The sequence below is a fragment of the Sphaeramia orbicularis genome, chromosome 12 (genome assembly GCF_902148855.1).
Source record: "Sphaeramia orbicularis chromosome 12, fSphaOr1.1, whole genome shotgun sequence".
Classification (NCBI taxonomy): domain Eukaryota; kingdom Metazoa; phylum Chordata; class Actinopteri; order Kurtiformes; family Apogonidae; genus Sphaeramia; species Sphaeramia orbicularis.
In genome coordinates this window covers 20,988,008-21,015,549 of record NC_043968.1, presented here as the reverse complement: position 1 = coordinate 21,015,549, position 27,542 = coordinate 20,988,008, and the positions used below count along the sequence as shown (strand labels likewise).

Here is a 27,542-nt window from a genome sequence, read left to right as displayed (position 1 = left end):
ATGATTTCTTGTCAGAAATGACATGTTACTGGATAAGACAGACTGTTATCCATGCTTTTAGTTTCTATTTCATTCGAAAGTAAATATTTCCAGGTTCTAGCACCAAAGAGACAAACATGAGGGTGGTATTAATCTTTGCATCCTCTCTGAGAAAGAAAGTCAATAACTTTATTTTCTGAAATGTATAATTATTTATTTGAAAGGAATATTTACTTTTTTGTAATTAAACAGTTCTTGGGTGTAGTATATCAATGTATAATAAAAAAATGATATGAAAACATACTGTTTCTTTGTGTTCTTCCACATCACATATAAACCTCTGTTTGAGCTAATATTTATTACAATTCAACACTTAAACACAGTCTGCATGTATTCAATAAGTACTAAAGGAGTTTGTAAGTCTGGTACTTATCATTGCTATGTTCTTGGAAACTTGATTTCCCTATCTAAAAACAATGAATTACAGCTGGTAGCAATGTCAGATCTTACCCAAAGAGTACATAATGGTGAAAACCAACACATCCTGATCAATGTAAGGCCACAAGGTGTGTCATCAGGAAAATGGATGACAGTTTTGTGTTCATGATTTAGTAAAAGTCAGAGCTTCCAGGCATTTTTCATCATGAGAATGAAGTAGACGTCATTGTCCACAGAGGCACTCACGCCACAGTAATAGTTGATGAACTCTTCTTTTGTGACCTGCCAATTAGAAGAGCAACAACAGTGAAATTCAGCAACAGCTGCAGGTCACAGCAGAAAAAAAAAAGACTTAAGAGATGAAAGAATTTTACTACAGAGAGGAAAAAGGGAGACAGTTCAATGCACCAGTGGACAATTTGGAGGATAGTTAACCTCTCTGTGACACCTCAGAGTAACTGGCTTTCATCCAAATGAGACATGACAGATTCAAACAACAGAAGTTCAATACAGTGAAGTCAGGAAGGTCTACGTCCACCACCAGTTTCATAGGGGAGAAAAGCATCTCAAGGAAGATGCTCTTCATAATTTAGCTTATATGATGCATTATTTCATTCCTTTGTTTTTTACTAGTTAAAAACTATGCAATAAATTTAATTTGTTATATCATTTGGATGAAAACAGCTACTGAAACTGGAAACCAGAAGCATCATAGAATCATGAATCATCATTATGAATATAGAAAAGTTTAGTGAAATCGTCCATCAGCTTCTTTAATTTAAAAATACATTTATTAGATAGAAAAAGACCCTTGAAAAGGAAATTTGACATCTACCTGCTATCAGTAGGAAACACCATCTATCTAAGTATTTACTACAGGGATCAGTATCTTGTATGGTTTTAAGTGACCAAATATCTGTGATTTTTGTTTGTGCTTTTGTATAATTTTAAAAACAAAACCATACAACATACACGGAAACCATGTTAGATTAATAAAGCTAAAGACTTCCTTTGGAAAACGACACACTTTTCTAAACTAGAAACCCCCTAAAGTGGAAATAATATGCTGCCTTCCTACGACTAGTGTGCTGAAATCGGTTACCATGAAGTCAGATTTTCCAGGCATTTCTCATCATCACAATAAAGTAGACATCTGTATCGATGGACGCACTCACACCAGCATAATAATTCATAAATTCCTCCTGGGTTACCTTCAGAGAATAATACCAGCAACAAATACACAGTTATATCAATAATTACAACATCTAGAACTCCCGTAGTATTTTCATAAAAATCAACATGTATTTTTTTTCCCTTGCACATGCACAAGTTGTAGATCAATGTGAAACTCACACCTCTGTGTTTTTACAGTCACTGCATCTAACAAAAAGCCCTGAGGTGATGCTCTTCAATTCAGAGAGGAAAAAATAGAATCATAAAATTACCTTCCCATCTTTGTCATAAGGTGAATCGAAGCTGTCAAGGAATTTCCGGAACACTTGATCCTCAGTCCATTCGCCGTTCTGGTACTTAGGGTGGTATTTGGCATTATAAACACCCCTTAGATCCTCAATGGTGATCACACCATCACCTGACTTATCAAGCTTACGAAACGCTTGCATGACCACTTCTTTTCTGGCCTTAGACATCGGCGGCTGGAAATTGAAGAAAACAAATGACCTCATGTTTAGACATTATAGTATTATTAAATAATATATATTTAAACATAAGAACATTATGAAAGTGTGGCTTCCAGTACTTAATCTGTGTATGTACCCTTAGAGTGATGAGGAATTCATCAAAGTCAATCGTCCCGTTCCTGTCTCGGTCAAACTGTTGAAAACACTCCATGGCCTCCTCTTTCTCCATCAGGACCCCGTAGTCATTTAACCCTTTCATGAACTCCTTAAAGTCCAGGCTGCGGTTGTTGTTATCATCCATTATCTTGAAAGTTCTGATAAACACAGGTAAATAAAAATTAATCACATAAGGAATAGATTTCAAGGACACATGACCATCTCAAAGAGACTCAGAATAGGTAGCAGAATTTTATGTTTATGTTATTTGTGTTTCTGTTGCTATTATTTTAATCCCTTATTAAATGTATTCTTGTGTTCTTTGGCGTAATGGTTGAACTGTGATCCCAGTACTGATAGCTCTGGTCAGTCTGTTGGCTGGACTACCACTGTGTCCAGAGTGTTTCAATATGTTTGGATTGATTGGGCATCATTCCTATATGATAGCAGCTTTAATTTTGCCATGTTTTATTTCTAGTTGCTCTTGCTTAAGTTGATTCACTTGTTATGTATTTTATATGGTTTTATTAAATTGCCTTGAATTGTTTTACCGTCACTGTTCACCCAGGTGTCTGAGTGTAATTGAATCCATAGTTTTTATCACTATTGCTTCCTACTCTCCTCTTAGATATTTTGCAGATGAGATCTTAATTCAATATGTTATGAGGTTAAATGAAGGTTGAAAGAATGGATGAAAGGTAATACTTTTTAATACACTTCCTCTAATAGTGTTATTGAGTCCAAATATTAAGCTCAGGGTTTTCACTTCATGACAAAATTGTTCTGTATTGTGTTCTTTATATGTTGATCCAACATGTACATAGAATTCAATATGTATACAGACAAATATTGCAGGGTGTGACCAGCGCATTAACAAACAACCCCATAAAATCAGCAACAACACAGAAATAGGTGACAAAATGTAAACTCATATATATCATTATATCCTGTAGTTTGACAGGTAAAGCCGCGATATACTCTCACAGTGAAGCTTCAGTGGAGCATCATGTAACAGGAAAACACCAACCACAGCATGTAACTGACACAGGTTAAGTGTTATTCACGAAGGACCAGGAGCTAGAATGTACACACAAAACACATATACAGCATAAAACACATTAACTCTGTTCAAATTGGGATTTTTAGAAAAGTTTCCTCAACATCTAGCCATGAAGTTTCACGTTTCTTTTTCCAATTTTATTCTGTAACTTTAATAAATTCCTCAGGCATGAAATCTTGAAACAAAATGTCATTAGATATTATGGGTGTAAATATATTACTCTGATCTTTTACCCAAATAGATTAAGACTTTTGGTGTGACACATCATGCACATAAAACCCTCACAGTGACTAATCTGATACTAACACCTCCTTCACTTTCAGATGTACTGGGCTTTCCATAAGTGCAGCCCTCAATATTGTATGTAGATGGAAAACGCCTTTCTCATGTTCATCAGGAACATTCACAGACAGATAAATTTATGGAGGTGAAATGCACATCTACTGAACAGAAACAGATGCATAAGTGTGGGTTCACCTGCTGAGGCCCTTGATGCCTGAGGAGCCTCTGGCCAGACACTGCAGTCTCAGCCTCTCCACAGGGTTGGAGCACACTGACAGCTGCTTCTTAGCGTTCATTGCCATCTCTCGGTCATGCCTCGATGTCCCCGCCATGATGAGGTGCAGCTGGAATACAAAGCACTAAAAGTAAAAAAAATAATATATGTGAGGTAAGTTTTTGGTTTTGGGAAAGCCTCTTCTGTTCTTGAATGTTAAAAACAAGACAGAATGTATACTGTTGGAATACAAAAGTACAAAAACCAGTTGAGGTTAATATTAATCTGATAGGGTGAGGATTTTAAACATAATTTGATATCATTTAACACAGATATGAAATATCTGAAAGTAATAATCCATCAGGATGTTGCACTGTGCATACAGTCTCTGTAGCAGCCAAATACTGGCACAAAAAAAGTAGATGTACAAATGGCACATTGTGAGTTCACAAGAATTTTTTTCCATTGATATACAAATACGAATCAAATATAGTTTTACTTTTGGATGAGAGTAAATATACTGGCATCGGTTATGAGCGCTGGCACCTGGACCAAACTGTATCTTGAAATAAGGAGGGGGGAGGTGAGGGGCATAAGCTGATTTTGGATTTTGTTATTCAGATTCAGAACACTTTATTTATTCCCAGGGGGGATACTTCAGATTGTAGACATGGGCCGCAGCAAAAGGACAGGACATTAGACACACATTCCACAATTAAAACAGATTGGTCAGTGAACAGGACAGAACATCAGCAGTTGAAGGGTCCACCCAAAAAGTGAAGTAGTTACAGTAACAGCAGTTTTTTTTTTCCCCCCAAAACAAAACTAATGCAAAAAAAAAAAAAAAAAAACTTAAAAATTATTAGCACCTTGTGAAGAAAACATTCTTTTACAGTGATTAATAATTTTCATTTCATAAATGTATTAATGTTCTATTTTCCAGGGCCCCTGTCAGTCATGGGCCCTTAGAATCGTCATTACTTTTCTTCCTCTTACGGTGCCCCTTTTCCCTCTGGGCTGATCCCTAGAAAACTTCAGTATAAACTGCCATTATATCTACATTTTTAACTGCAGTTTCCACCTTCAGAACACTGCTTACTCCATCTGAGAGGAACAGATCAGGTCTCACAGTTGTATTATTCTCTTTGTTTTGTTGTATAGAGGTGGAAAAAGCACAAAGATTCTTTACTTCAGTAAAATGATCAATATCACTGAAGAATAATGAAGACCACAACAGTTTTCACTGATGGATACATGTGAATACCCGACAATGTTGTAATTAATGGACAGTCAATTTTAGATCACTTATAGTACCACATGAAGCCATATAAGCATATAATGTAAAAAAAAATCCCAAGCAACTATATAGTGTCAGATACATGTAACGTAGTCAAAGCGTTCCCATGGAAGTGAAAATGTCAGTGACGTACAGGTATGTCACATTTACTGCTTACAGGTAAATAGTATACTAAAGAAACCTACATTTCAACACACGAATTAGGAAAATTCATTTACATATGACCTTATTAATCACATGTAGCCTATGTTACTCATGTCTGTTGGTGATCCAGTGAAAAAGAATGGACGACCCATTTTGGAAAAGCTTTGGAAAAGCACCACTGGGTAGTATAGATGTTTGATGTAATATACTTAGTGTGTTAGGCTAAATAAATTAAAACATTTAGAAATAAAACACAAATATCACATTAAATCTAACCGATAACCTGTTCATGAAACACCGGCAGGTTGTCTACAGGTGAGTTTCTGCACTTTGTAAATGTTATTGTCTCATGTTAACACTGTTAAATAATAAAGGCTTCATATTAGGTAGCATATGTAATGGTGTATGACCACACATGACAGCATGTCTTTTCCTTGACAAACCAAACTGAGTTTGTAGAACAGGTTAGTGAGTTAGTGAGATCATTAGCTGTTAAAGGACGTGGAACCAGGAAGAGCTGACGAGGAGGGACTTGGAAAAACAGAACTAGGGAATAAAATAGAAGCTTTCTTTCACAAATTAATACAAATGACCTGGAGATTGAGTTAGTCCGATGTCAGCCTACCTTTAGGAGTTAAATGTGTTTATCTTCAGGTAAAAACAACAAAGACTCCCCAACTGGCGTTAAGTGTCACCGAGCCCTTCCCCAAACCACTGCGGTTGCCATGGAGATCTGATGTCTTCACAGTGGAATCCTGGAGGTTTACTGACCTCTAGCGGTGATAGTGGTGAACTACATATGTTCAGTAACCAGCTATAAACCAAACTAATAATGGTCCGTGGAATGCCTTTTTATTAGACAAAGGCCAGGCACATGTGTGTGTTACAGATTATAAGAAAGACCTTATATTTAAATTTTTTTAACTTGACTTTTTATTTGTTGTAGAAAATAGGGTACAAAACAAACAAACAGAGAAATGGTCACAGGTACATTCAGTCATTTACATATTGTTTACTGTCCACAGATTGAATGAAAAAGTGCCATTTTTCCCAATATTTTACACCCTTGTGTTGTTGAAGGCAGAGACTGTTGATCATCATTTCCATTAGGTGGATGTGATTACCAGGGAGACTGAAGGAGGATCCTTTTTTGTCAATATTTGGTGATGTCTTTTTTGCCTGCAGCAAGCAGTACTCTAAACAGATGTGCGTCACTTTTACAAAATTCCTCTGGGGGAATGCTAAAAAACAAAGTAGCCAATGACATGTCCAAATGAACACCAAAGGCTGAAAACAAATTTCAGTTATTTTAATGTGGAGGTTGTCCCTGGTAGCGCTGGTATATTTTCTTTTTTTGGTACAGCACACAAACCTTAAGCATTAAAAACTGTTCAGAGTTTTAAGTAGAATAGAATAGAATAGAATAGAATAGAATAGAATAGAATAGAATAGAATAGAATAGAATAGAATCAGGTTTATTGTTATTGCAAAACATAAGTAGGACAGTGCAACAAGATTTTATTTACATCTCTGTAAAGCACCTTGCAAAAAAAAAAAAAAAAAAAAAAAAAAAAAGATTAACAAGATACAGATCTAAATAGAAAGGAAATAATTGTTGTCAATATACAGTTTGGATAGAAATATGAAGTATAAACATAACTATAATTTAAATGTCAGTGGGCAGAAATATGTGCAATGCAGTGCTATTAGTTTCCAGTATAAATATGTTATATACATAGCAGTGTGGTGACAATTTACATCCAGAATAGTTTGTGATATACATAGCATGGGTGAAAATTATAGATCAACTTTTATTCAAACAGAGACAATCAAGTAACCTGCAAAGTACACAGATGACTAATACTGGCTGGTATTGAATATGAACACTGTCTGTGTTACTGTCAGTATAAGCACATGAGGACCAAAGGTAACATTCACTAATCCGATCTTTTTAAATCAACACGTCTGCTTCAGATATGATAACCCCAAAACATTGATGTTTGCTTATGTTCAGACTGGGTGAAGATCTGTGTTTGTTCAATTGATGTAGGGCATGTCCAGGTCCTGGTAATATTATGTCAACGTGAAGCACACAAACTGTTTTGTTTAAGCACTGTTTCTTGGCCCACAGCTCAGTACATGGCCTTCTCAACATGTCTATATAATTCCATTATAGATCCACCACAGGTTTAGTAATCAGTACAAAGTACAAAGATGCCTCCGGTACATTTTGTATTTTATAATAATTTATCTATCAAAACTGTCAAAGAAGTTGTACACTTCTATGTTATTGGAAGAAGCAAACCCTAATAGAAATTGGTGAGTGGTAGTAGCTTTCTAAGAAGTTTATAGTGATACTTTCAAACTAGATTTTAAATTAATTGAATTGATTTATTTAATGTTCATTTAACAGGGACGATACATACAGCACTGCCACCAAAGGGAAAATATGATGCATATAAGATGTCTAGCTTCAGCTAATTTGCAGTCTTTGTCCCTGGTCAGGCTTTTGAATACTATAAAATAATATCCTTAATATAAATAATATACTTTACTATAAATCACTAATGAGATATCTTGGTAATCTGGGTGCTACACCAATCAGAGACAAGTATAATTTAGACTATTTAACATAAAAAACACCACGGAATGTTCATGATGACACACAAAACAGCAGCATACATAACACTTTCAATACCTTTTATTGAATGACACAACACTGTCAGCAGAGTTAACCATACATAGTCTTTTGACTTAATAATACGCTAAATCACAGAGCTGAGGAAGTGACAGATTAGAGTTACTCTTCATTTCCAGGATCAGAAAAATGTGCTGAGATCAAAACAGACAATAAATATTCATATATTCATATTAACAGAATTAAAATACATCACCAGAATCACCGGTATGATCAGACAGTCTCAGTCAAACACACACACACACACACACACACACACACACACACACACTCATACAGTCACTAGTGAAAGGTATATTGAGCTGATTTAAAGATGTGTGTATTTGGAGGAAAAGTCACTATCTCAGACAGAAGGAAAGATACAGTAGAATTCAAGTTGTGTGAAATACCATAAATAGGAAGTCACATATGACGTTTTCTTTATATTAATTCGCGCATAAAATACAAAAAAATATATCATACATATATACACAGGAGTGTCACTCACTAGTAGCGTTCAATGGGGATGTGTGGCTTGCTGCAGGTATCCATGACATTTACTGTACTTCTATTATGAGGCTTTTGTTTCTGACAGCGGTAAAACCTCACCTTCAACCTACAGAAGTATACAAGAAGCTCCCAGACTGACCTGACGCTCAGCTGTACCTGCCAGCTAAATGCTTAACTTATTTAAAGGACTGTACCTGTGTTAGAACATGTTGAAACCATTTACTTTTAACATTTTAGACACTGTCATAAAGGTAGACATACGTTACTTTCATACTTTGTACGTGTGATCAATCTGAAAATGACATCTACTTTACTTATATTATTAGAAACCATCAATCAAGACTGGAAAGAAGTGGAAAAACCTGTATCAACATAAAGAAAACTCAATAATATAAACTCCTTATATGTTTTGTGTTTCTCCTTTACAGTCTCATCAGATGTAGAGACTTGATTATTGTTGAACTTTGACTAAACTTTGGTTCAATCTTTGTTCTCCCTTTTAGTCTTTATGCCAAAACTTTCCTGGTTTCAGTCCTACAGTTACAGCACAAGCACAAGAACTGATCGACAATCATTTAACTTGAACAAATGGAGGAAAAAAAAGTTAAATGCAAACAGTTTCAGAAAACAACTGAGTGGCTATGCTTATTAAAAAGGTAGTAATGACTGGGCTACAACACACAAAACACTGGTATGGTCCTTTAAAGGTCACTTTTTCTAATCTTTGTAAACTGTGTATTTATGATTCAACTGAAACCATGGATGGAAAAAGACATGCGTGTCATTTTCACTTCAAGGTGACAGATAAATGGCAGTTTTTCTTTAGAAAAATGGCACATTTACCCTTTAAACACCACACACTAACTTGGTCAGTTAACAAAAAACATAAATGCACTGAGCTTGAGAAAGTGCAAAACCCCAATGCTCATATGCTTTCCTACCCCATGATGTTGAAATAAATAGAAAGCAATCATTTTCAGAATAAATGGGTCTTCCCACACTGTCTGCATTATACATATAGGTCTGCTCTTAACTGAAACTCTCAAAATAGGTAAGGAAAAGATCAGCAGGTCTGCGGCTGAAACAATGTTCATTCTTGTTCTTCACTGTTTCTGATGTACAGTTAAATAAATCCACAACATGATATTTACTGACACATAATAAAAAATATAAATAAAACATACTTCCAAGGACCTTCATTAGACCTGATGCAGTGTTCACACATGCACCAGCTGCAGATTTCATACTTAGCAGACATTCATGTTCATGCTCAGTCAAAGCCTTAACAAATAGATTCTGCCAATTTTGATCATGCAGTTGTAACACAAGGGGCAATAAGTTTAAGAGGAGGATCTGGAATTGTTATACATGACCAACATATGCCAGTGCTGCATTCATATATTAAGATTTCTGTAACATTACTAGCATTAATATTACTTCAAAGTGCCTTCATTTACCTGTAACTTCATGATGTGAGCTGTTGTTTCTTTTAAATGATCGTACATCCTGAGAGAAAACAGCCGTACAACATATGTAATGTGAGATGAGATCACATGGTACATTCACACTGGTTATTTGAGCATCTGTAGCAGTCACTCCCAGCAAGGCGGATGTGTGGACAGTCATATGTACATGTGCGTTCCAGTTTATGGCTCTCTTCTTCTTAGACGTCATCAAATATCCGGCTGCGAGACGAAGACATGGACAGATATCTTCCTCCTGAATGCCTGTGAGCAAAAACAAACCAAGACACACAAAGAGCACATGTCGGTACAGTACATACAGTGGCACATGTATGGTTACAGTTCATTATGAGAGCACAAAGAAGAAATCTTGCCTTCCAGAGTCTGTGTCAAGAGGATCATCAGTCAGAGAATCAGCGTTGAAGTCTAAAGGCTCTGCATCCTGAAGCAGTTCAATGCAGTCTCTCTCTGCTCGATTCCCAGTCCGAGAATACTTAGCTTCTGTGAAAAAACAAACACAGTCAGCGGACTACTGTCAGCAGTGTTGTAGTGCACTGCGAGTACCACGCACACAATAAAAATACTGGTGTTCAACCTACGCCTGTTAGTGCTGGGGTTCACGGTGTCTGAGTAGTTGGTTTCCTTCATTTCATGGCTGCTTCTGTTCCTCGCAGCATAGTCTTCCCTCGGGTTTCCATAGCGTTCCTTCCACTCCTGCAACACAGAGAGGAGTTTAGGAAGATGTGGCTGGTATTCTTCAACCAATATTTAAGAGAATAAGATAGCTCCTTTCCTCCTCTTGGGAAGTTAGAACAAGAGATTTTAGAAGATGTTAAAATACTTTTTTTTTTCATCCTTTTATTATTTTATGCATCCAATCTTCCTCAGAAGACTAATATATGAAAAAAAAACTGAAAAACTAACTCAATTCACCCATTAAAGTTATCAATATGTTAAATTCTAGTACTTTTTAACTGACCTCAGAAGTTTATCACCACCCTTTTATCCTTTTATATCATGCAGTAGCTTATTTGTACAGTGCAGAGGTGCTTGTCAGGGACGGATGATTGGGTTTCACAACTGCTGTTAACCCACTTACACTTTGGTCCCAAACACTGCCACTGTAGCACAGCACTAGACTATACATGTTATTAGTGACGATTCAGCGTTACAAAATCTGCATACAGATATATAATGTGTGTATAGAGGAAAAATAAATTAATTCTATTCAGTAATTTCAATCCAGAGGCTTGCATAGCGTATCTATGTTTGTTTTATTCCACATACCTGTTGTATCTGAATACAAGAACAAGAAATATTTTTAAAATGTATTCCAGTTTTTTCTTTATTTAGTACATTCTTTGTCATGGGTCTTTATTCTTCTGGGTAAAGCAGCTTTGAATGAGTAACTAACATTCATTTTAATCTACCAGATTTGTGGGAGAATAGTGTAACATTGATTGTTGAGCTGTCTCTGATCTTTCAGTGATTACTATAGACATGATTATGTGCTTTACGTGTGGAAAAAAGGTCACTCACTCTTCGTCTGTTCTCACCATCTTCAATCCTTTGTCTCTTTCTTTTCTCTGTAAAAAAAAAAGGCATTGTTAAGCAGGACAGACGTGTTTATCTCCTCTGTAAAACTGGAACTATGACCTTTTTTTAAATATCACCTCGTCGAATCAGCTCTTTGCCCTCGTCAATTAGGTCTGATGTCATTTCATTGTCGCCCATGAACTGCTGGAAGCCAAGAAGGTTTAGACAGCGGGTCCCCAGACTGAGGACAGAGTTACAGTCATCGTCAAATTTATGGAACATGACACATCTATAGAACATCCAGCATGTTTGTAAGCGAGGTAAAGACTGTGACCTTATCTCACCTGAAGTAGGTAGCAAAACAGAGGATTACTATCAACATGGGGTAGTAGATATAGAAGCCATTAGCAATAAAAGAGAGAACACGCATGGATCCCATGATCTGTAGAGAAACCAAACCAAAACCTCAAGTCAGATGGAGATTTTGTGTTTAACAGCTGAACTAGAACCTTATGTTTTTTACTTTAATTGAGATTATTTACAGAGGTGTATGCAGTCTGTTCCTTCTGCTGGTGGGAAATTGCAGAGTCCATGTGGATCAAACCGAGGAAGTTAAGACACAGAGGAGGCGTTAAACGACAGAACAACCTGCAAATTCAAAAGTCAGGTTAAAAAAAACATACACCCTGTTTTAGGGTTTTAATGTGCATGTCACAGACAATGTTTTAACATACTGTTACTTACATGCCGCTAAATTGGAGGCTGTAAGCATCAGTCTGGTGATGTGAGGCCAGGTAATAGTAATTAAAAACCCGAATGCGGAACACGGTGGAGTAAACACAGGTGCACAGGAAGAAGATTGTAATGAAGCACGCCATCTGGTAGACAAAGGTGATCAAATAAAGTAGAGAACACAGTTAGATAAACATGTCATGTAGCTGTGATTCTCACTGACCACAGCAATATAATATTCCCTGACAGTGTTCTGAAAAATGTATATTGAATATTCCCAGCAAGAGGCTGTTAAACTAAAAAAAACAACTGAAAGTGTTAGGTCTTAAATATCCTTTTAGAACTAAAACATGGGAATAAATTACAGCTTTCACTATTTAATATTAACAAAAAACTTTACAAATGTGATACATACAAAACTTCAATACAATACAAAACAGGAAAATATAGAAAAACTCCGTCTAATATCTATTTTAATTATATTTAAAAGTACAGGTTATTACTGTATTTACTTGGTTCTATCAGAATCTGCACATACAGCAGATGTAACTGATTCACTATGAGGCATTAAAAAAATCTAACAGTGTAACTATTCATGTTATAATTAACAGAAGTGCAATAATTCCACTGTTACTTTTTAACTTGATGTTGATTTGTGGCTTAAGTCCATTTAGATACTGGACGTGATGGAAAGAAAATGAGGGCACACTTTTAAGCTGTTGATGAAACCTAGATTGAATGAACTGGTTTAACTTTTCAATCAGACCTGACAAGGACCCATGACTCAATACAGTAAATAAAGTAATCCATTCCTGCTGACACCAAGTTATTTTCAGTGCATGTTTTTTGTCTCACCTCAATGTACAAGTAGTTGTAGTCTCTTTCAGCAAGCTGGATGAAAACAGCAAACAGTGAGAGGACAGGTCGGATGCTGAAGAAGGTGCACTCGGACCAAACCACAGCCACACTGAACAGAGTAAGGACCACAGACAGCAGCCGATAAAACCAGCGCTTCAGGAGACACTCCCAGTACCACTCTGTACAACCACACACACATAGATGAATTAGAACAGGAAATTCTGTGGACTGTATTATTAATGAATAACAATAATATTCTACTATTAACACTAATAATAATTTATATTAATTTTAGATTAATGCATAATGTATGAATGAATGCCTGCAGTGACTGGGACCCCTGTATTTCAACCCACCTACAGTTGGTGTATAGATATATCTACTGAACCAGCCAGCGGGCTCCGAGGAGGGGAAGCTATGGACAAACTGGTGGGTCGAACTGGTCTCATTCTTGGCAACATCCTCCAAATGGATGGCTTGCTGCAACAGGATCTGCCACTGCACCCGTGTCCTGTTATGTCTCTGCACTGCATAGATCACCTGGATGGAAAATCGTATGCATAAATATACCAAATGCAACAAACAACTGGATGATTTTGAGACAGGAATCCTTATGTGGCCTTACAACTACAGATTTAAAGAGAACAAATTTATTGAAACGCTGGAAAGTCTGAAATATCCAGACTTTCAGTCCCTAAGCAATTTAACTGTTGACTAATTCAAGTCAGTCATTCAGTCAGTCTTTTACTATATTTTTTCCTGTTAGGAACATGCTCACAAACTCCAAACTCCATGTCTTTCCATGCCTGTCAAAAGTATTACAGGCCCTCTGTCCTGTTTATCTTAAGATAACACTTGATTTCATCAGAGCTCTCTTTTCAATCTTTTTAAATGTCTTACAGATTTACAGAAGAAGCTGTTTTCACATGCTGAGTAACACTATCATGACACTTGTGGAATCACAATTCTGTTACAGTAAAAGAATGAATTTGTGTTAATATATGATTAAATATTTCATCTTGTGTAAGTAATAACATACTTTAATTGACAAATGTGTATTGAAATGTAAATGTATTCAACATCAGCCCAACAGTGTGCTCATTGTGTTTTCTGATCCTGCATCCACATAAATAGGCTAGCACTTTCCACATAGGAAAGAGAAACAATCTTCATTAGGATCACTGAATTTATCATCTCTCTCACCTGTTTATGGAGTTTCACCAGACTCTTCTCACTGGGATATGTGTTTTGTTTGTCATCAAAGTCCTCATAGTCATCCATGTTCCTGCCCATCTTCTCTTGGTAGTCTACTGGGCACTACAGAGGAAAGTTATATTGTTATTACTGTAAATTTTATTTAAAACATTGATGAAAGTTGAAGCTTAGTGCCGTTTTAAGTCCCTGGAACACTTACTTTTCTGAGAATTGTATCAATGTATTTCCTCAGTGGATGGTTATACTTGATGGATTCACTGACCTTCCTCACCTCCTATAGCAAAACAGACATACTGACTCAGATTTACGTCACAATAAAAACTGTGCAAAGATCTACTGTTTACTTTCACTGCCTAACCCACCTCCATGACATCCTCTAAGTTCTCTTCTGCATCAGCTTTTTCCGTCATCAGTTTGGAAGCCTTGAAGTATGTTTTTATAAGCAAGTGTCCATGGCGTGACGCATTCCAGTATGACCGAGGGATTTCCACCAATCCATAACCGAGCAACAGCACCAGGAGGAAGAGGCCCCAAGTGTTGGCTGCTGTAATCCCAATGGTCTGAAGCTCATACCTGAGTCAGGAGAGGTAGGTTGTTTTGGTAGTCAGATTTTGATTACATTTGTTCACTGTGACTTGTTTCTTTTTTTAGTACTCACCAGGAAAGATGCCACTCTGGGTGAACAGCCACATATATGAGCAAAGAGCCAAAGATGAGTAAATAGGTTCCATAATAAATGGCATTCTCTATCAGTGCTGTTTTAATTTTTCCAGTGATAGAAAAGCCTCCAGAGCGGGCATAGGACTGCATAAATGGCAGCAGCAGCCTGACAACACAAGCCATTAAAATATTTAGGAAAAAATGTCATGAAGTAAAAATGACACAAAGTTTCATTTATAGGATTATAAGGATACAAGGATTTATAGCACAAAATCACACCGACCATGTCAGACACTGGGATGTCCAGTAAACCACTCTCCAGAACACAGGCATAATCCCATCAGGAATGTAGCTCCATGGCTTATAGCATGGCTTTAATACACTGTCACAGTGGGGAGGCATTAAAGTGTTACACTGTTATTATGAGCAATCTCATCAAAAATAACATAAAAAAACTAACACTAGAGAAAGGCCAATGTTGATTTAGAGCAAAAGGTTCCAGTTTAGTTCAGTCTAAAGCGTACATAGTCACTCAGCTTTTGTTTAGGTAATATGGCCATAATACAGTCACAAATAACTGTTCATATACATGTCAAATGGCTGAAAACAAGCTGAAAAATGCAATGAAACTACAGAAAAATATATTTCTATGTGAATTATCTCTACCATTACTGAATTAGTTCAACCCCTGTCATAAGACACTGACATAAGATAATAACATGCAAACCTTTTAGTGGGTGTGACAGAAGCATTTTGTGTGTGATTGAATGGTAAAGGGTTGGCAGTGGGACCAGATGCATGCTCTTCATGATCTATTATGCACTGTTTGTAGATGGTCTGTAAAAAGAGAATTAACATATAATGTTAAGGTCTATGCACTACGTACATATATAAGAAAGACCTATACTGTCTCTGTTCAGTACTGACCGTGCTGACATCCAGGGGCAAGATGAAGACGATAAGGAAACACAGGTACCAAGCCAGCAGTGTGCCAAATAATACCATGCGCTGCTGCTTTCGGAAGTCCCCATAGCGGTGCAGCAGGAACAGTGCCAGGAAAAACACTACCACTATCTCAATGCCTAGTGCTGCCCCACTCATCCCGCTGTGTTCCTCTCTGCAGACCCACAGTAACCTGGAAGACAAATTACTTACATTTTAAGTTTTATTTGTTTAATATATTTATGTGAACAAATGCGCATGCTGGTGACTGATGTAATGGTGGTAAGAGTAACACATTGATAATTGCACTGTTCATTTCTTTGTATATGCTATGCGAAATTTTCATGGCATTTTTTTGTGCTCCCATACAATTACTAATGAGATAGGACTCCACAACAATAGCAAGCTGACCTGTGAACATGAATGGGTCTTTTGTATCATATCTTTGGAGTAAAGGGGGATGGGTGCATAGCGCTGTGCAGGCAGTAAATTGATGTAAATGGATAATCTGTAATGACAATGTCTTTAAGAAACATCATTTTCAAAAGCAAACCAGTGACAGAGAGGCGCAGTCAAAAAGATGAAAGAATAATAGAAGGGAGAGTCCAGCATTAAAAACTATGTATTGCAAGTCACATCTCATAATTATTTAATCGTTCCTTGCGGTATTTCTTTATTGTAATATATCTAAATAATGACACTAACTGCAGGCAGCTTGGCTTTACGTGTCAAATATGACCATGGAAAACACTACGAGCTGGCAGCTGGCAGTCAACACAGCCTGCGCAGTGTGTATTGAACAATAAACCAGTTCAGTAACATATTAACAACGTGTCAGTCTGCCAAATGTTGTAATATTTTCCTGGTTCAGCTGACAAATAGATGAGCTAAGCTAGTCCCTCTACGCCCAGTCAACGTTAAACAATCAGATAACGCCAGCTAGCAGTTAGCTAGGTTGGAGTTAGCTGTGGATGTTCAGCAAAGTAACAGCGATAATGACGTTTAAACTTACCTCTCTAAAGTTTTCAGGCGAAGAAAGACGTTCTTTATAATTTTCACAGAGATGTGTACCTATATTTCCTGATTTTCAACATGAAGGCATCAGTGTCCTGGTGGGCTAGCTAACAGCAGCAGTCACATCCTGGTTTTCCACCAGGAGGAAGTCAGAGGAGCAGACCACAACGTCACAGCAAAGCAAACGTGTCTCTGCACATGCGCAGTACAGCGATCACCCTCTCTTGGAGGAGACTGTAAACAGGCTCACAGCTGCCTGCATTTAACAAAAAATCTCCAACACACGGTTAGATCTGGCCTCAACCCCCCCCCCCCCCCCCCCCCCCCCCAACATCTTGTCTTTATAAATGTAAGAATATTATTGTATCTGGTATAATAACAAACTAGGGTAAGAATTTGTTTTCATTACATGTACTTTAGTAACGCAAATAATCTACAATAGTATACAGTACATCACCTGAAGCACTGAAGGTCCAGTTACTTCTCGCTTAACTTATTCCATATAATTTGTACTGAATTTCCTGGTTTCCTATGTGTAAAACAATTATGAATTGATTAATAAGCTGTAGGCCTAAATACAGTATTATCATTTGAAGAGCTACTTTGTGCTAGTGCTTCTCTAATTCATAAACTATAGGAGCTCACCTGGAACCCTGAAGATGCTCTGTCTGATTCCTTGCCAGCTTGCTTCGCTCAAGCTTGCTGCTGTGTCACCATTAGCAAGCTACAAATAATTCATAAATGGTGACATTTTCATGGGGTGTATAGATTGAAACTCATCCCAGTATGATATTTCACTCCACTTGTTTACTCTTGACTTCTACACATGACAGAAGAAAGGGTACTCTTACAGTTCACACTAGTTAACATGGCTAACTAACATCAGCTGACATTATTTTACACAGTGAAAAAGGATGGTGACACTCGGTTGTAGGCTTGATTTTAAAATGATATGGTTTAGATTTGTTTGTGTTAACCTATTACTGATAGTCTGGGAGGTGAAAAAATAGGTGTCTCCTCTCTGTCTGGTGGAGGCATGAGATGAAGCACGAAATGTGTTATCATGGACAAAGCTACAGCTGGCCTACATTATGTGAGCTGAAGAGCAGTCAGAGGAAAATAGTTGTTGTAACTATAGATCTGTGCAGAGAGTCATATAACAATCTTCACTATCTGAAAGATAAGATAATATAAAGAAGTTCTCCAAATTATTCATAAGTAAATCTATGCCCTGGCTTTAAACATAAAAAAGAATATCAGTAGATATATTATGTGTGGAACTTTTACTTCTGCTACATGTTTACATTTCACTTTACTAAATATTTTGATACTCATAGTAAGGCTAATAGTCAAATTGCACAAAACATATGATAAGATTCAGACATTGTGCAGTGTTGTACTGAATGAACTTTGTATAATTCAACACTCTGCAGAGGGCTATTGTTCATAATGTTTTAATGCTTTATTCAAATATAACTTTTACTACTACTTTTCATGGTTTAAGGCTTAAGCTTATTTCATTATTAGGCCTTAGGAGAAAAAAAAAAAAGACATTGCATTTCAGAAGATTTCAGTGTCCATTTTCCCGACAAGCTAACTCCACACAGATGGTGGCACATCAGTGCACCTACCATTAAAGAATGCACTTAAGCCATGGGACGTGTGGACTGAAAACTATATTAAGATTATTCACACACGTAGATTTTTCTTCCTTTCTGTTTAGTGACATTATATTTGACAAATGGGCTGTATGATGTGAATGCTTCTTTTGGTGACATTCAATAAATTTAATTCCACTTCATATGTTAAAATCTTTGTAGTGATTCATAATCTACAGGTTACATTAAACAAGAACAAACAGAATGTTTAGTATATGAACACTTAATATAACTGATCAATCTGCTTTTTTAACCATCACACCACTGGGGATTATTAGCTATTTCCAAATGTACAAATAAGAGCATTGCGCCACAAAAATGACAAAATGTGCACAACAGATCGACCTGTTATTAATGTTTCACTCACACCACTGCCACATATAACACAAACTGGCTTGGCTTTGGGTCTATTTTCAGGTCACATGTCCACATAGGGTAGTGCAGTCAGGGACAGTCCTTATCAGAGACCGCACATAAACCTGGTCCTTCTCCTTTTGGACTTCATCATTCAGTGGATGCAATGCTAAATAAATATTGATTTCACACTGAAACCCACTGTTCTGTTTCACAACTTTGAACTGCAATTGCGGCGTTATAAAGCCGTTGTGGTAAAGATAGTGGTTACATAATGCAATGTTGCAAATTGTTGTTGCACGATCTATACGTAGATATTTATTTCCTTGGTAAAACTTGAAAAGCACTGATATAAATGATTAGTCATTTTGCATGGATTGTGCAGCAGTTTGTCACTCGTTCTTTCAGGTGAGAAATATGCATACTCCTTAGGGTTGTTAGAAGCCGTCAAGTATTAAAGAAAATGATGACATATAAAAAACAAATGTGAACTAACCCTCAAAGATCTAAGCAGCCACTGCCAAACTTAAGCATATAATGATATAAAATGTTTAATAACTTTAAAATCACTAACCCTATTTATGTGTAGAGTTGAAATGCAGTTTCTCAGTTTGTCATCAGATATGACCCATTTGGATGTACAGAGGCTCCATAAAGAACATAAAATGCTGTCATCTTCTGCAACGTTGACTCATTTATAAAACCCTTGTTAAAAAGTGACAGTGACTGTAGATACTTGCTTTTATGTTCATTTAATGATATATTGATATAAAGCAGTCACTTTTGCTTCAATTAACTCTGTTTTGATATGATAACTTTTGAATTTACTCTGGGATAAACATGTATATAGTCAGTAATATAGATGTGTGAAAATACCTGCTTTTCACAGAAAAATGCAGAGGATAGAATAATAAATAGCTATACATTTTCTGTATTTTCTGACACACAATACTTTTCACAGGCAGCACACATTTACTGGTCATAAACCAACACCCAAATCTGCTTTTTATTCCATCATTGATGAGACTTTAGAGTCCTGATAGGTCATCTGATGTTACTTATCAGGGTTTGTGCTCATCACTTGCAATGCCAAAGTGATGAGCATTGTGTTGCAGCCGTTTGTTTTTGTTTTTTTTTTTCACTTTTTTGGCATTGCCTGAATGTTTGGGATTTTGGCTTCACATAAATAATGCCAAAATTCTCACCTTTTATCCCCCACCTCTGATGCCTTAAAAATGTATTTAGTGTTCTTAATATGTACGATTTCGACCAGCTCTATATGTAAAATTCCATGAGATAACTTTTGTTTTGATTTGGCGCAATACAAATAAAATTTGATTGATTGATTGATTGATTGAATCAAATTTACATGAAAGCCTCAGATGTGTACAGAAAGTCCATCCAGAATGTATTGTCAGAACTTTTTTTTTTCATGCCAGTATGGAACAGCAAAAATGAACAGTAAAATACAAAATAAATCACTGGTTTCAGAACCAACCAGAATTTATTAAATCTTTTTGCATTTATTTATTTTTTATTTTATTTATTTGTTCTCTGTGACCTTGGTTTGACTTTACTGATCACAGAGTATGGTTTCATCTTCAATGACTGCCAGTTCAGACCCACATCTGAAGCTATTCCCATTCCCATTCCCATCCCCACCCCCCTACTCTTTGTTTGCTGACATTCCGGGTTCACGCGGCCCATGGAACGCTTCTCCTAGCCTCGCTCTGATTGGCTGCATACAGGTGTTCACGTGAACCCTTCGTGGGGTTTGAAGTGGCTCGACAGAACTGTGTCACTAATGAATCCACAGAGGAGACTGTTCAGCAGTCGGGGGTCGGCTCCGCATCGGTTCAATTTGTGACTCGTTTACACAAAACCCAGTGTTCCGAGTCTCGTTATTAAAATGACATCGAGATAGACTTTGCTGCTCCGACAATAAGCGGTTAAACATCCGGTGATTCACGGGAACTATTCGAGGCAAGTCCCACACTTTGACTATAATATTTCGCCTTTTGTTCCATGTTAATATGAAAATCTTATGTAGGGGAAGTTCTGTTCTCCAAATCATAGTCTGCTTGGGATAAAACTGACTGGTAGTTGTATTTCTGTGAGGTTGTGTTTAACTTTATTTGGTTTGATATTTCACATTTCCGCATTTAGTGTCTAATAGGCCCTGTATCACACACTAGTAATCATCACATTACAGGAGTCCAGCTAGCATTACCTGCTAATCACTCTACCATGTCGCGGAAGTTGAATGGACAGGTATAAAAGTGTCAAATTAAGGGACACACGGCAGACAATGTCCTTCAGCGTGGGGAATAGCGTGGACGGTCATTGTGCGGGTGGGTGTGTACCTCCTGGGTTTTAATGATGTTGCGTTCACGTACAACTCAATGGAGAAACTTCCGCAATTTTTAATCGAAGGACAATGAAAATAACGCGATAATAAAAGTGGGGGAAACGATTTTTACAAAGACGCGAAAAAATTTAGATTTTACTTAGTATTCAGGTAGTAGCAAACAATCATGCATATGAGCATTTTCCCCAAATTTGTAAAGATGCCCAATGCCAAAATATTCTAGGACTGTGGTTCAATAGAAATAACTTAGAACAACATTAGAAATCAAATGTTTTCGCACCAAACCTTCAAATATCTGATCATTAAACTACGGAAGTGTTTATTTGCCATTTCATTTTCTTAATGTTTTCTCTTCCTATATATGCTAGCACTTAGACTTTGGAGTTTTGGCCTTTTAAATTATTTATTTTATTTATTTATTTTTTTGGGGGGGTGGGGGGTAAAGGGTGGCACCTTGTGATAATTCTGCTTCATTTACAAGTTGTACATCCAATTACTAGGTTATTTGCTCTTAAAATAATAGTAATGCTTTGTTGTAGAGGGCCACAATTCTCTGTGAAAAGCAACTTGGTGGGATGCAGACAGTTCAAGTGATGACTGTTTTACTCATGTATACTGCCTCCATGATAATTATATTTCACCTTTCTCTTTTAGTTTGCTCTGCATGTTTCCTCCAAAGTCCACCATGCCGATTGACATGGCATTACCCCTCTACCTGTCCCAAGAGGAGTTTGGCTACAGGACAAGTCCGAAACATTTCCAGCCACAGAACTCTTGCCTAAGGTTTGAACAGTCAAAATGTGTTGAGCAGATTGACCACAAAGATGAAAAACCTTCCAGTAAGAACAGTAAAAAGGCCAAAAAGCAGGTGACCTTCGCAGATCACAAAGGCCTTTCCTTAACTAAGGTGAAGGTTTTCTCTGAATTTAATGATCCGATTGATATTCCTCTAAGTATACAAAAGATGTTGAAGTGTGCCATCAGTGTGGTATCAGAGAAGGACAAATTGGTGCTGGATTTTACCCAGCCGTCCTCAGATTACCTGCGCTTTCGCCAATCCTTGGAGAAAAACTACGTGTGCCTGGAGCACTGCATGTTGAAAGAAAAGGCAATGGCAGGAACAGTCAAGGTAAAAAATGTGTCCTTTGAAAAGGCTGTGAAACTGCGAGTGACCTTTGACACCTGGAAAAGCCACACAGATGTAGAATGCATGTATATTAAGGACACGTATCCGAGTTCATACAGTGACACGTTCTCCTTTGAGGTCTCTCTGCCTGAAGACCTGAGGCCGCATGAACACATCGAGTTTGCCATCTGCTATCAAGTAGGTGGTTGTGAATACTGGGACAGCAATGATGGGAAGAATTATAAGGTCATCTGGTCTTCAATGAAGAAGAGGAATCTGGACACCTGCAGCCAACAGAGAGACTCCTTTGACCTCGGAATTCATTTTGATCGGTATGGGAGCCCCACATGCTCCCATGGGATTTTCCCTGACTGGCCAAGTTACGCAGGATATGAAAATATCGGCCCCTACTACTGAACAGTCTGCAACTTAAGGGGAGTTTCTCCCTTTTTTTTTTTTTTTTTTTTTTTTTTAATTTCTGCATTCTTTAACCACAATCTATTTTTCATGTTTTGTCCTCAGATAAAGGCTTTGTTAGTGAAGGCCACCTTCATCTTAACATTCCATTGTTCAATTGCACATAAACATACATTTCTCTGTAGAAAGCAGTTGAGACTGCATACACAAGATGCTGCTTTGCCTTCATGTAGACTTTATATGTACTTATTATGGTGTTTAGAAATCCAGGAGGATGCACTCACCATTTTCTGTAATGCACAGGGTAAGCCTTTTGCTCCTAAAGTTGAACATCGGCCACACCTTTTGGTTATATAACACAATTGCAACCAGGAAACCTAACTTTTTTTTTTTTTTTTTTTTTTTTTAAATCTTCTTTCACGATGCAAGTTTCTTGACAAAACATTCCACTTTTCACGAATTGGGGCCAGTCACAATATACAATTTGTGGGGAAAAAAAAAAATTTTAGATAGTGGATTATGAAATTTTGTATCTCTTCCACTTTGAGATTTTAAGTGATAACTAACAGTGGGGTTATGTTCTATTTAGCTGAATCATGACGGAGTAGGTGTAGCATGTCATTGTTCATATTAATAAAGTGTTACCTCACCTTTCAGTAGTGTTTCACGGCATGATCTTAAAACCACTTACACTGTATTTTAATTCTAAGTCTGTTTGCACTTAGGATGAGAAAATGGAAAGTTGCCTCAGGTCATGTTTTGTAGTGTGTAATGTGTTTTTAACCAATTTGAATGTTCTTTTCATATCCACATTTTGCAAGTGTTTGCTGTCATGGTGTTTAAAGCTGAATATTTTTGCTGGGAAGTGAAATATATCTATAAATTTATAAACACGATAAATTGCTATTATGAGTGGAATGTCTTGGCTTAAAAGTAATGTAAAATGCTGATAAATAAAGTAATTTAACATTCCAGTATTTGCACTTGTTTCCCCTTATTGTGTTAATTTATGGTAAAAGCAGATTCTGTATCATATTCAACAGTGTATGAATAGGGATGCACTGATTCTAGTTTTTCTGGCCGGATACAGATTTCCAGACTTCAGGTATTGACATACTGAGTACTGATCCAATACCAGCATTTAATGTCTAAACTAGAAAAGCACTCGGAGAGCGCAGACCACCGCCAAGGCAGATCAGTGCCCCCCCATCACCACCAAAATTTAATCATATGTTCCTTGTGCCAGTATCAACATTTCCTGAAATTTTCATCCAAATCCGTCCATAACTTTTTGAGTTGTCTTGCACACGGACAGACAGATGAACCAACACCGGCAAAAACATAACCTCCTTGGCGGAGGTAAAAACCTGCCGCACTGTGGAACAGACGGTGGTAATTTTTTGATGTGTAAAGCAGCACCATGTTTCAGGTCAAATATTTCTCTGTAACTTTGTGAAACAAATTTTAACACACAATATGCAATACACAAATCTACGGATTGTTTTTTAAAATTACAATCATGAACCAGCAACTTCTTTAAACATAACGTGCCCGCACTTCAAAACCCTCAGCCTTCAGTCCATGCCAGGGTTTCCTTATTGACTATCTGCAGCCCGCTCTGGCTGAGAACTACTGGTATACACTAAAGTTTTTGCACATACGACAGACAGACAGACGACAAACTGATGACAAATACCCTGCGGTGAGGGCCAAGGGTAAAAACTGGAGTTTGTGTAGCAAAGTAAAGTTTAGGCCCCTGGCTAAGAGGAAGGCTATTTATTACACTTATTTAAGTTGTGTATATTCGTCTATGTTCATCTGTAGTAATTATTGGTCATCAGGGTTCATAATCTGATACTGTTTTCTGTGTGCAGATTGTAATCCTTTAAACTGGCAGTGTGATGCAGAATAATAGAATTGAACTGAATAGATTGGCCTGTATATCACAGGGTTCCTGCAGGGTCTTAAAAAGTCTTAAGTCTGGAATTTACAAATCTGCATTTAATACCTTAAAAAATCTTTAAAGGCATTAAATTTGACATAGTAGGTCTTAAATTATGATGCCATAAACCTTTTTGCTGTATTATTTAAATGTGTCTGGGAAATGTCCAAGATGCAAAGAAAGTAACGTTAGTCGACTCAGTTCCCCCTGTTCCAACTCCACAATTTATATTGTCACTTTTGCAGTGAGAAATGACTTGGAACAGTGGGAATCAAGGCACAGGAGTAAACAAATACAGTTTCCTAAATTCTAGGAGTCACACATTTTGGCCAGTATGGTTGTGAAATAGGCATTAAAATATATTCTAAGTAGTCTTAAAAAGTCTTAAATTCAATTTGTAGAGCCCTGTAAAACCCTGGGATCAGACAGTTGTCAGTTATTTGACACCAGTATCAGGTATTGTTGTATCCCTAGTAACAAAGAATGCTGTCCTATGAAACTACATATCATAATATACATTTGATTTGACCTTATATTAACAAATACAGAAAAGTACTTTGTCTTGATTACCACAGTTGTTCCATACTTAAAGGGTCAAGGTCAGCCATGTTTTTATACAGCGAAGAATGGAAAATGCTTAATTCTGCTGATCCTGATGATGAGTAGTGGGTTTGCTCCATCCAATGATAGTGACATTTATACAGGAAACAGAGCAGAGAGGTTTGATTTGGCAGAACTCCAGAATGTCTGACTTTTCTGGTAGATGATTAAATATTTCACCAGATGAGTTGAAAAAATGTCAAACTGACGGTGCTCAATGAAAACTCTATAAATAAATTTGTAGATTTTGGCAGTCTTTCACGTAATGAGGAAGAAAAACACACTGTTCTGGTTCTCTTCAAAGTTTATCTGAAAATAATATGAGGCTTTTGGATTCTCAGGGTGAACTCTTCCCATTCCTGTAGTATCATTATTCTTCATCTTGTCTTTTTTGCCGTGTCAGTAAGAGGAATTGAGTCACCTACACTGTCTCCAGTGTAATCAACACCCCCAGTCTATGACCATCTTTGTCTTGATGACATCAAGTGCTGAAAGTAGATGTCAATAAACAGTGCTCAACTTGGAGGTTTGTGCAATACTTACTATCTGTGGAAAAGCAGAATAGAATTGTAAGCAGTTTTCTTTTCCACAGAGGCTACCGGTGCACACAGTGCTCTTTTCTGTAGGAGATAGTTTGAGTTTATTCAGTTGTTTCTTTCTGTATTGCCTGGGTTATGCAACGGATTTGTGCCTGTCCAATTTAATATGTATCTATTGAGCCCTGTTACAATCTAAACTGTTGGACAACAACATATGTGACTTGCAGTGACTTTGTTTCTATTTAATGTGAAATACAAAGCAAATACTCTTCAGTTCACCCATTTTCTGTACACATATGCACAGACAGAATGACCTCGTAAATGCTGTAATCGTTATCATGTTAACCTAGATATATGTCGTTCACTTGCCTCTACCCTCTGTCCTGTGTTTTTGTTGGTTTTTCTGGTACTATGGGTTCAGTTATATAATAGACTCACCCTCTTACACTCTGGAGGTAAAGCCAGCATCAAAAAATGTTTTTGGAAACACCAAAGCAGTCAGATTATTTGTGGTGGATTTAAGACTCCTCCGATCTTGACCACATTCCACAGGGATTGGTCATTTCCAAAACTGCTAGTACCTTCATTCAGCATGTTATGTATTTATTCTTACACGTGCCTGATGTCATTGAACTAATGGCAGTGTTAATTTGCGCCAATTAGAATGCCAAACGTGGGATCATACGACATAAAGTGTACTTTTGGAATGGTACATTGACTCTGCCCTGTAGTATTTCAATAAAAAAATGGACTTTGTCTCCCCTTAGGCAATAACAATGCACCTGATAGACAAAAGGAATATTTAATTTCAAAGTGTTTTATAGTTAGCAACAAAACCAAACCAAATAAAACCCTTGCCTTTGTTTCTTTCAAGTGTATCTTTAAATATATTTGACTTCAAGTATTTTTTCTCTGTATCTTGCTTTCTATACAATACAGGACTTATTTTTAGGAGGGGATATGTTTAGAAAATGGGTTTGTTAAACAGTAACCTGGAGGGGAAAAAAATGCATTTACAAAGTCATCCTGTGTGAAACCTGGGATAACCAACAGACCGTATCCCTCTGTATTGTCTTGACATGTTTTTTTTTCTGTGCAGTACATTTTTTTTATTAGTTGTTTATGTTAATGCTGTGAGGCTGTTGTCACCTACAGGGAACAACAATACAACAGCGCTGGATCTCAGGACTATACAGTAATGAATCACAATTTAAAAATCCCTATATTTTACATGAAGTTGTGCAATTTAACCCACCACTAGTTGAACATGAGGAAACACACCACTCACTATGGGAGATTAACTGTCTTGCTCAATGGCACATCAGCCAACAATTTTTCTGCTTGGTCTGGGGAATTGAACCTGTGTTCCTTTGATAACAAAACGCTCCAATCTTTTAGGTCAAAACTGGCAAATTTCTGTTCAACGAAGAAAAAGTCACTCCCTGCAAAGACACTTGACATATTTTTTAGTTTATTTTTGACGTATGATATTGTCATGAAATGGACAGAATTTATTTTTGATATGTATAACATTTTTGTGTTTTGTGCAGGCTTGGTTAAAATTTATCTTGATATGTATAAGATTTGTTTGTCACTTTGTGGAGCTGATAAGGGAATTTATGATCAATAAAAAAAAAAGTTAGGGCAAGGGGGTGGGAGTATATGAGTTGAACTTCATCCCGCTCCTTTTTGAATATGTTTTTTCTTTTTTATATATATAT

At 36.9% G+C, this 27,542-nt stretch overlaps 3 protein-coding genes across 6 annotated transcripts; 1 reads left to right on the top strand and 2 right to left on the bottom strand.

The window, feature by feature from the left end:
• Window positions 1-232: 232 nt before the first annotated feature.
• On the bottom strand, window positions 233-5,928 carry capslb (calcyphosine-like b). 3 transcript variants are annotated; one of them, XM_030150250.1, is made up of 5 exons: window positions 3,751-3,887; window positions 2,194-2,371; window positions 1,863-2,072; window positions 1,520-1,628; window positions 664-699 (listed from the first exon to the last, which is right to left on the bottom strand). In XM_030150250.1, exons 1-4 carry the CDS (start codon window positions 3,885-3,887, stop codon window positions 1,527-1,529), a joined length of 627 nt encoding a protein of 208 aa, XP_030006110.1. In that variant the 3' UTR covers window positions 664-699; window positions 1,520-1,526. The 3 variants fall into 3 exon arrangements, with proteins under 3 accessions (XP_030006111.1, XP_030006110.1, XP_030006108.1); XM_030150248.1 differs by lacking the exon at window positions 664-699 and adding an exon at window positions 5,836-5,928 and having other exon boundaries at window positions 1,527-1,628; window positions 3,751-3,914; XM_030150251.1 differs by lacking the exon at window positions 1,520-1,628 and having other exon boundaries at window positions 233-699.
• A 1,961-nt stretch (window positions 5,929-7,889) lies between these two features.
• Window positions 7,890-16,980, bottom strand: lmbrd2b (LMBR1 domain containing 2b). Of its 2 annotated transcripts, none has more exons than XM_030149695.1 (18): window positions 16,816-16,980; window positions 15,789-15,996; window positions 15,589-15,698; window positions 15,145-15,243; window positions 14,860-15,027; window positions 14,564-14,774; window positions 14,401-14,475; window positions 14,190-14,303; window positions 13,343-13,526; window positions 12,984-13,165; window positions 12,141-12,274; window positions 11,939-12,044; window positions 11,741-11,838; window positions 11,534-11,637; window positions 11,400-11,446; window positions 10,460-10,574; window positions 10,235-10,361; window positions 7,890-10,124 (listed from the first exon to the last, which is right to left on the bottom strand). In XM_030149695.1, exons 2-18 carry the CDS (start codon window positions 15,960-15,962, stop codon window positions 10,061-10,063), a joined length of 2,112 nt encoding a protein of 703 aa, XP_030005555.1. In that variant the 5' UTR covers window positions 15,963-15,996; window positions 16,816-16,980; the 3' UTR covers window positions 7,890-10,060. The 2 variants fall into 2 exon arrangements, with proteins under 2 accessions (XP_030005555.1, XP_030005556.1); XM_030149696.1 differs by having other exon boundaries at window positions 15,789-15,978.
• A 3,593-nt stretch (window positions 16,981-20,573) lies between these two features.
• ppp1r3b (protein phosphatase 1, regulatory subunit 3B) lies at window positions 20,574-22,772 on the top strand. The gene is made up of 2 exons (XM_030148521.1): window positions 20,574-20,812; window positions 21,852-22,772. The coding sequence occupies exon 2, from the start codon at window positions 21,862-21,864 to the stop codon at window positions 22,738-22,740; it is 879 nt and encodes a 292-aa protein (XP_030004381.1). The 5' UTR covers window positions 20,574-20,812; window positions 21,852-21,861; the 3' UTR covers window positions 22,741-22,772.
• The last annotated feature ends 4,770 nt before the right edge of the window (window positions 22,773-27,542 follow it).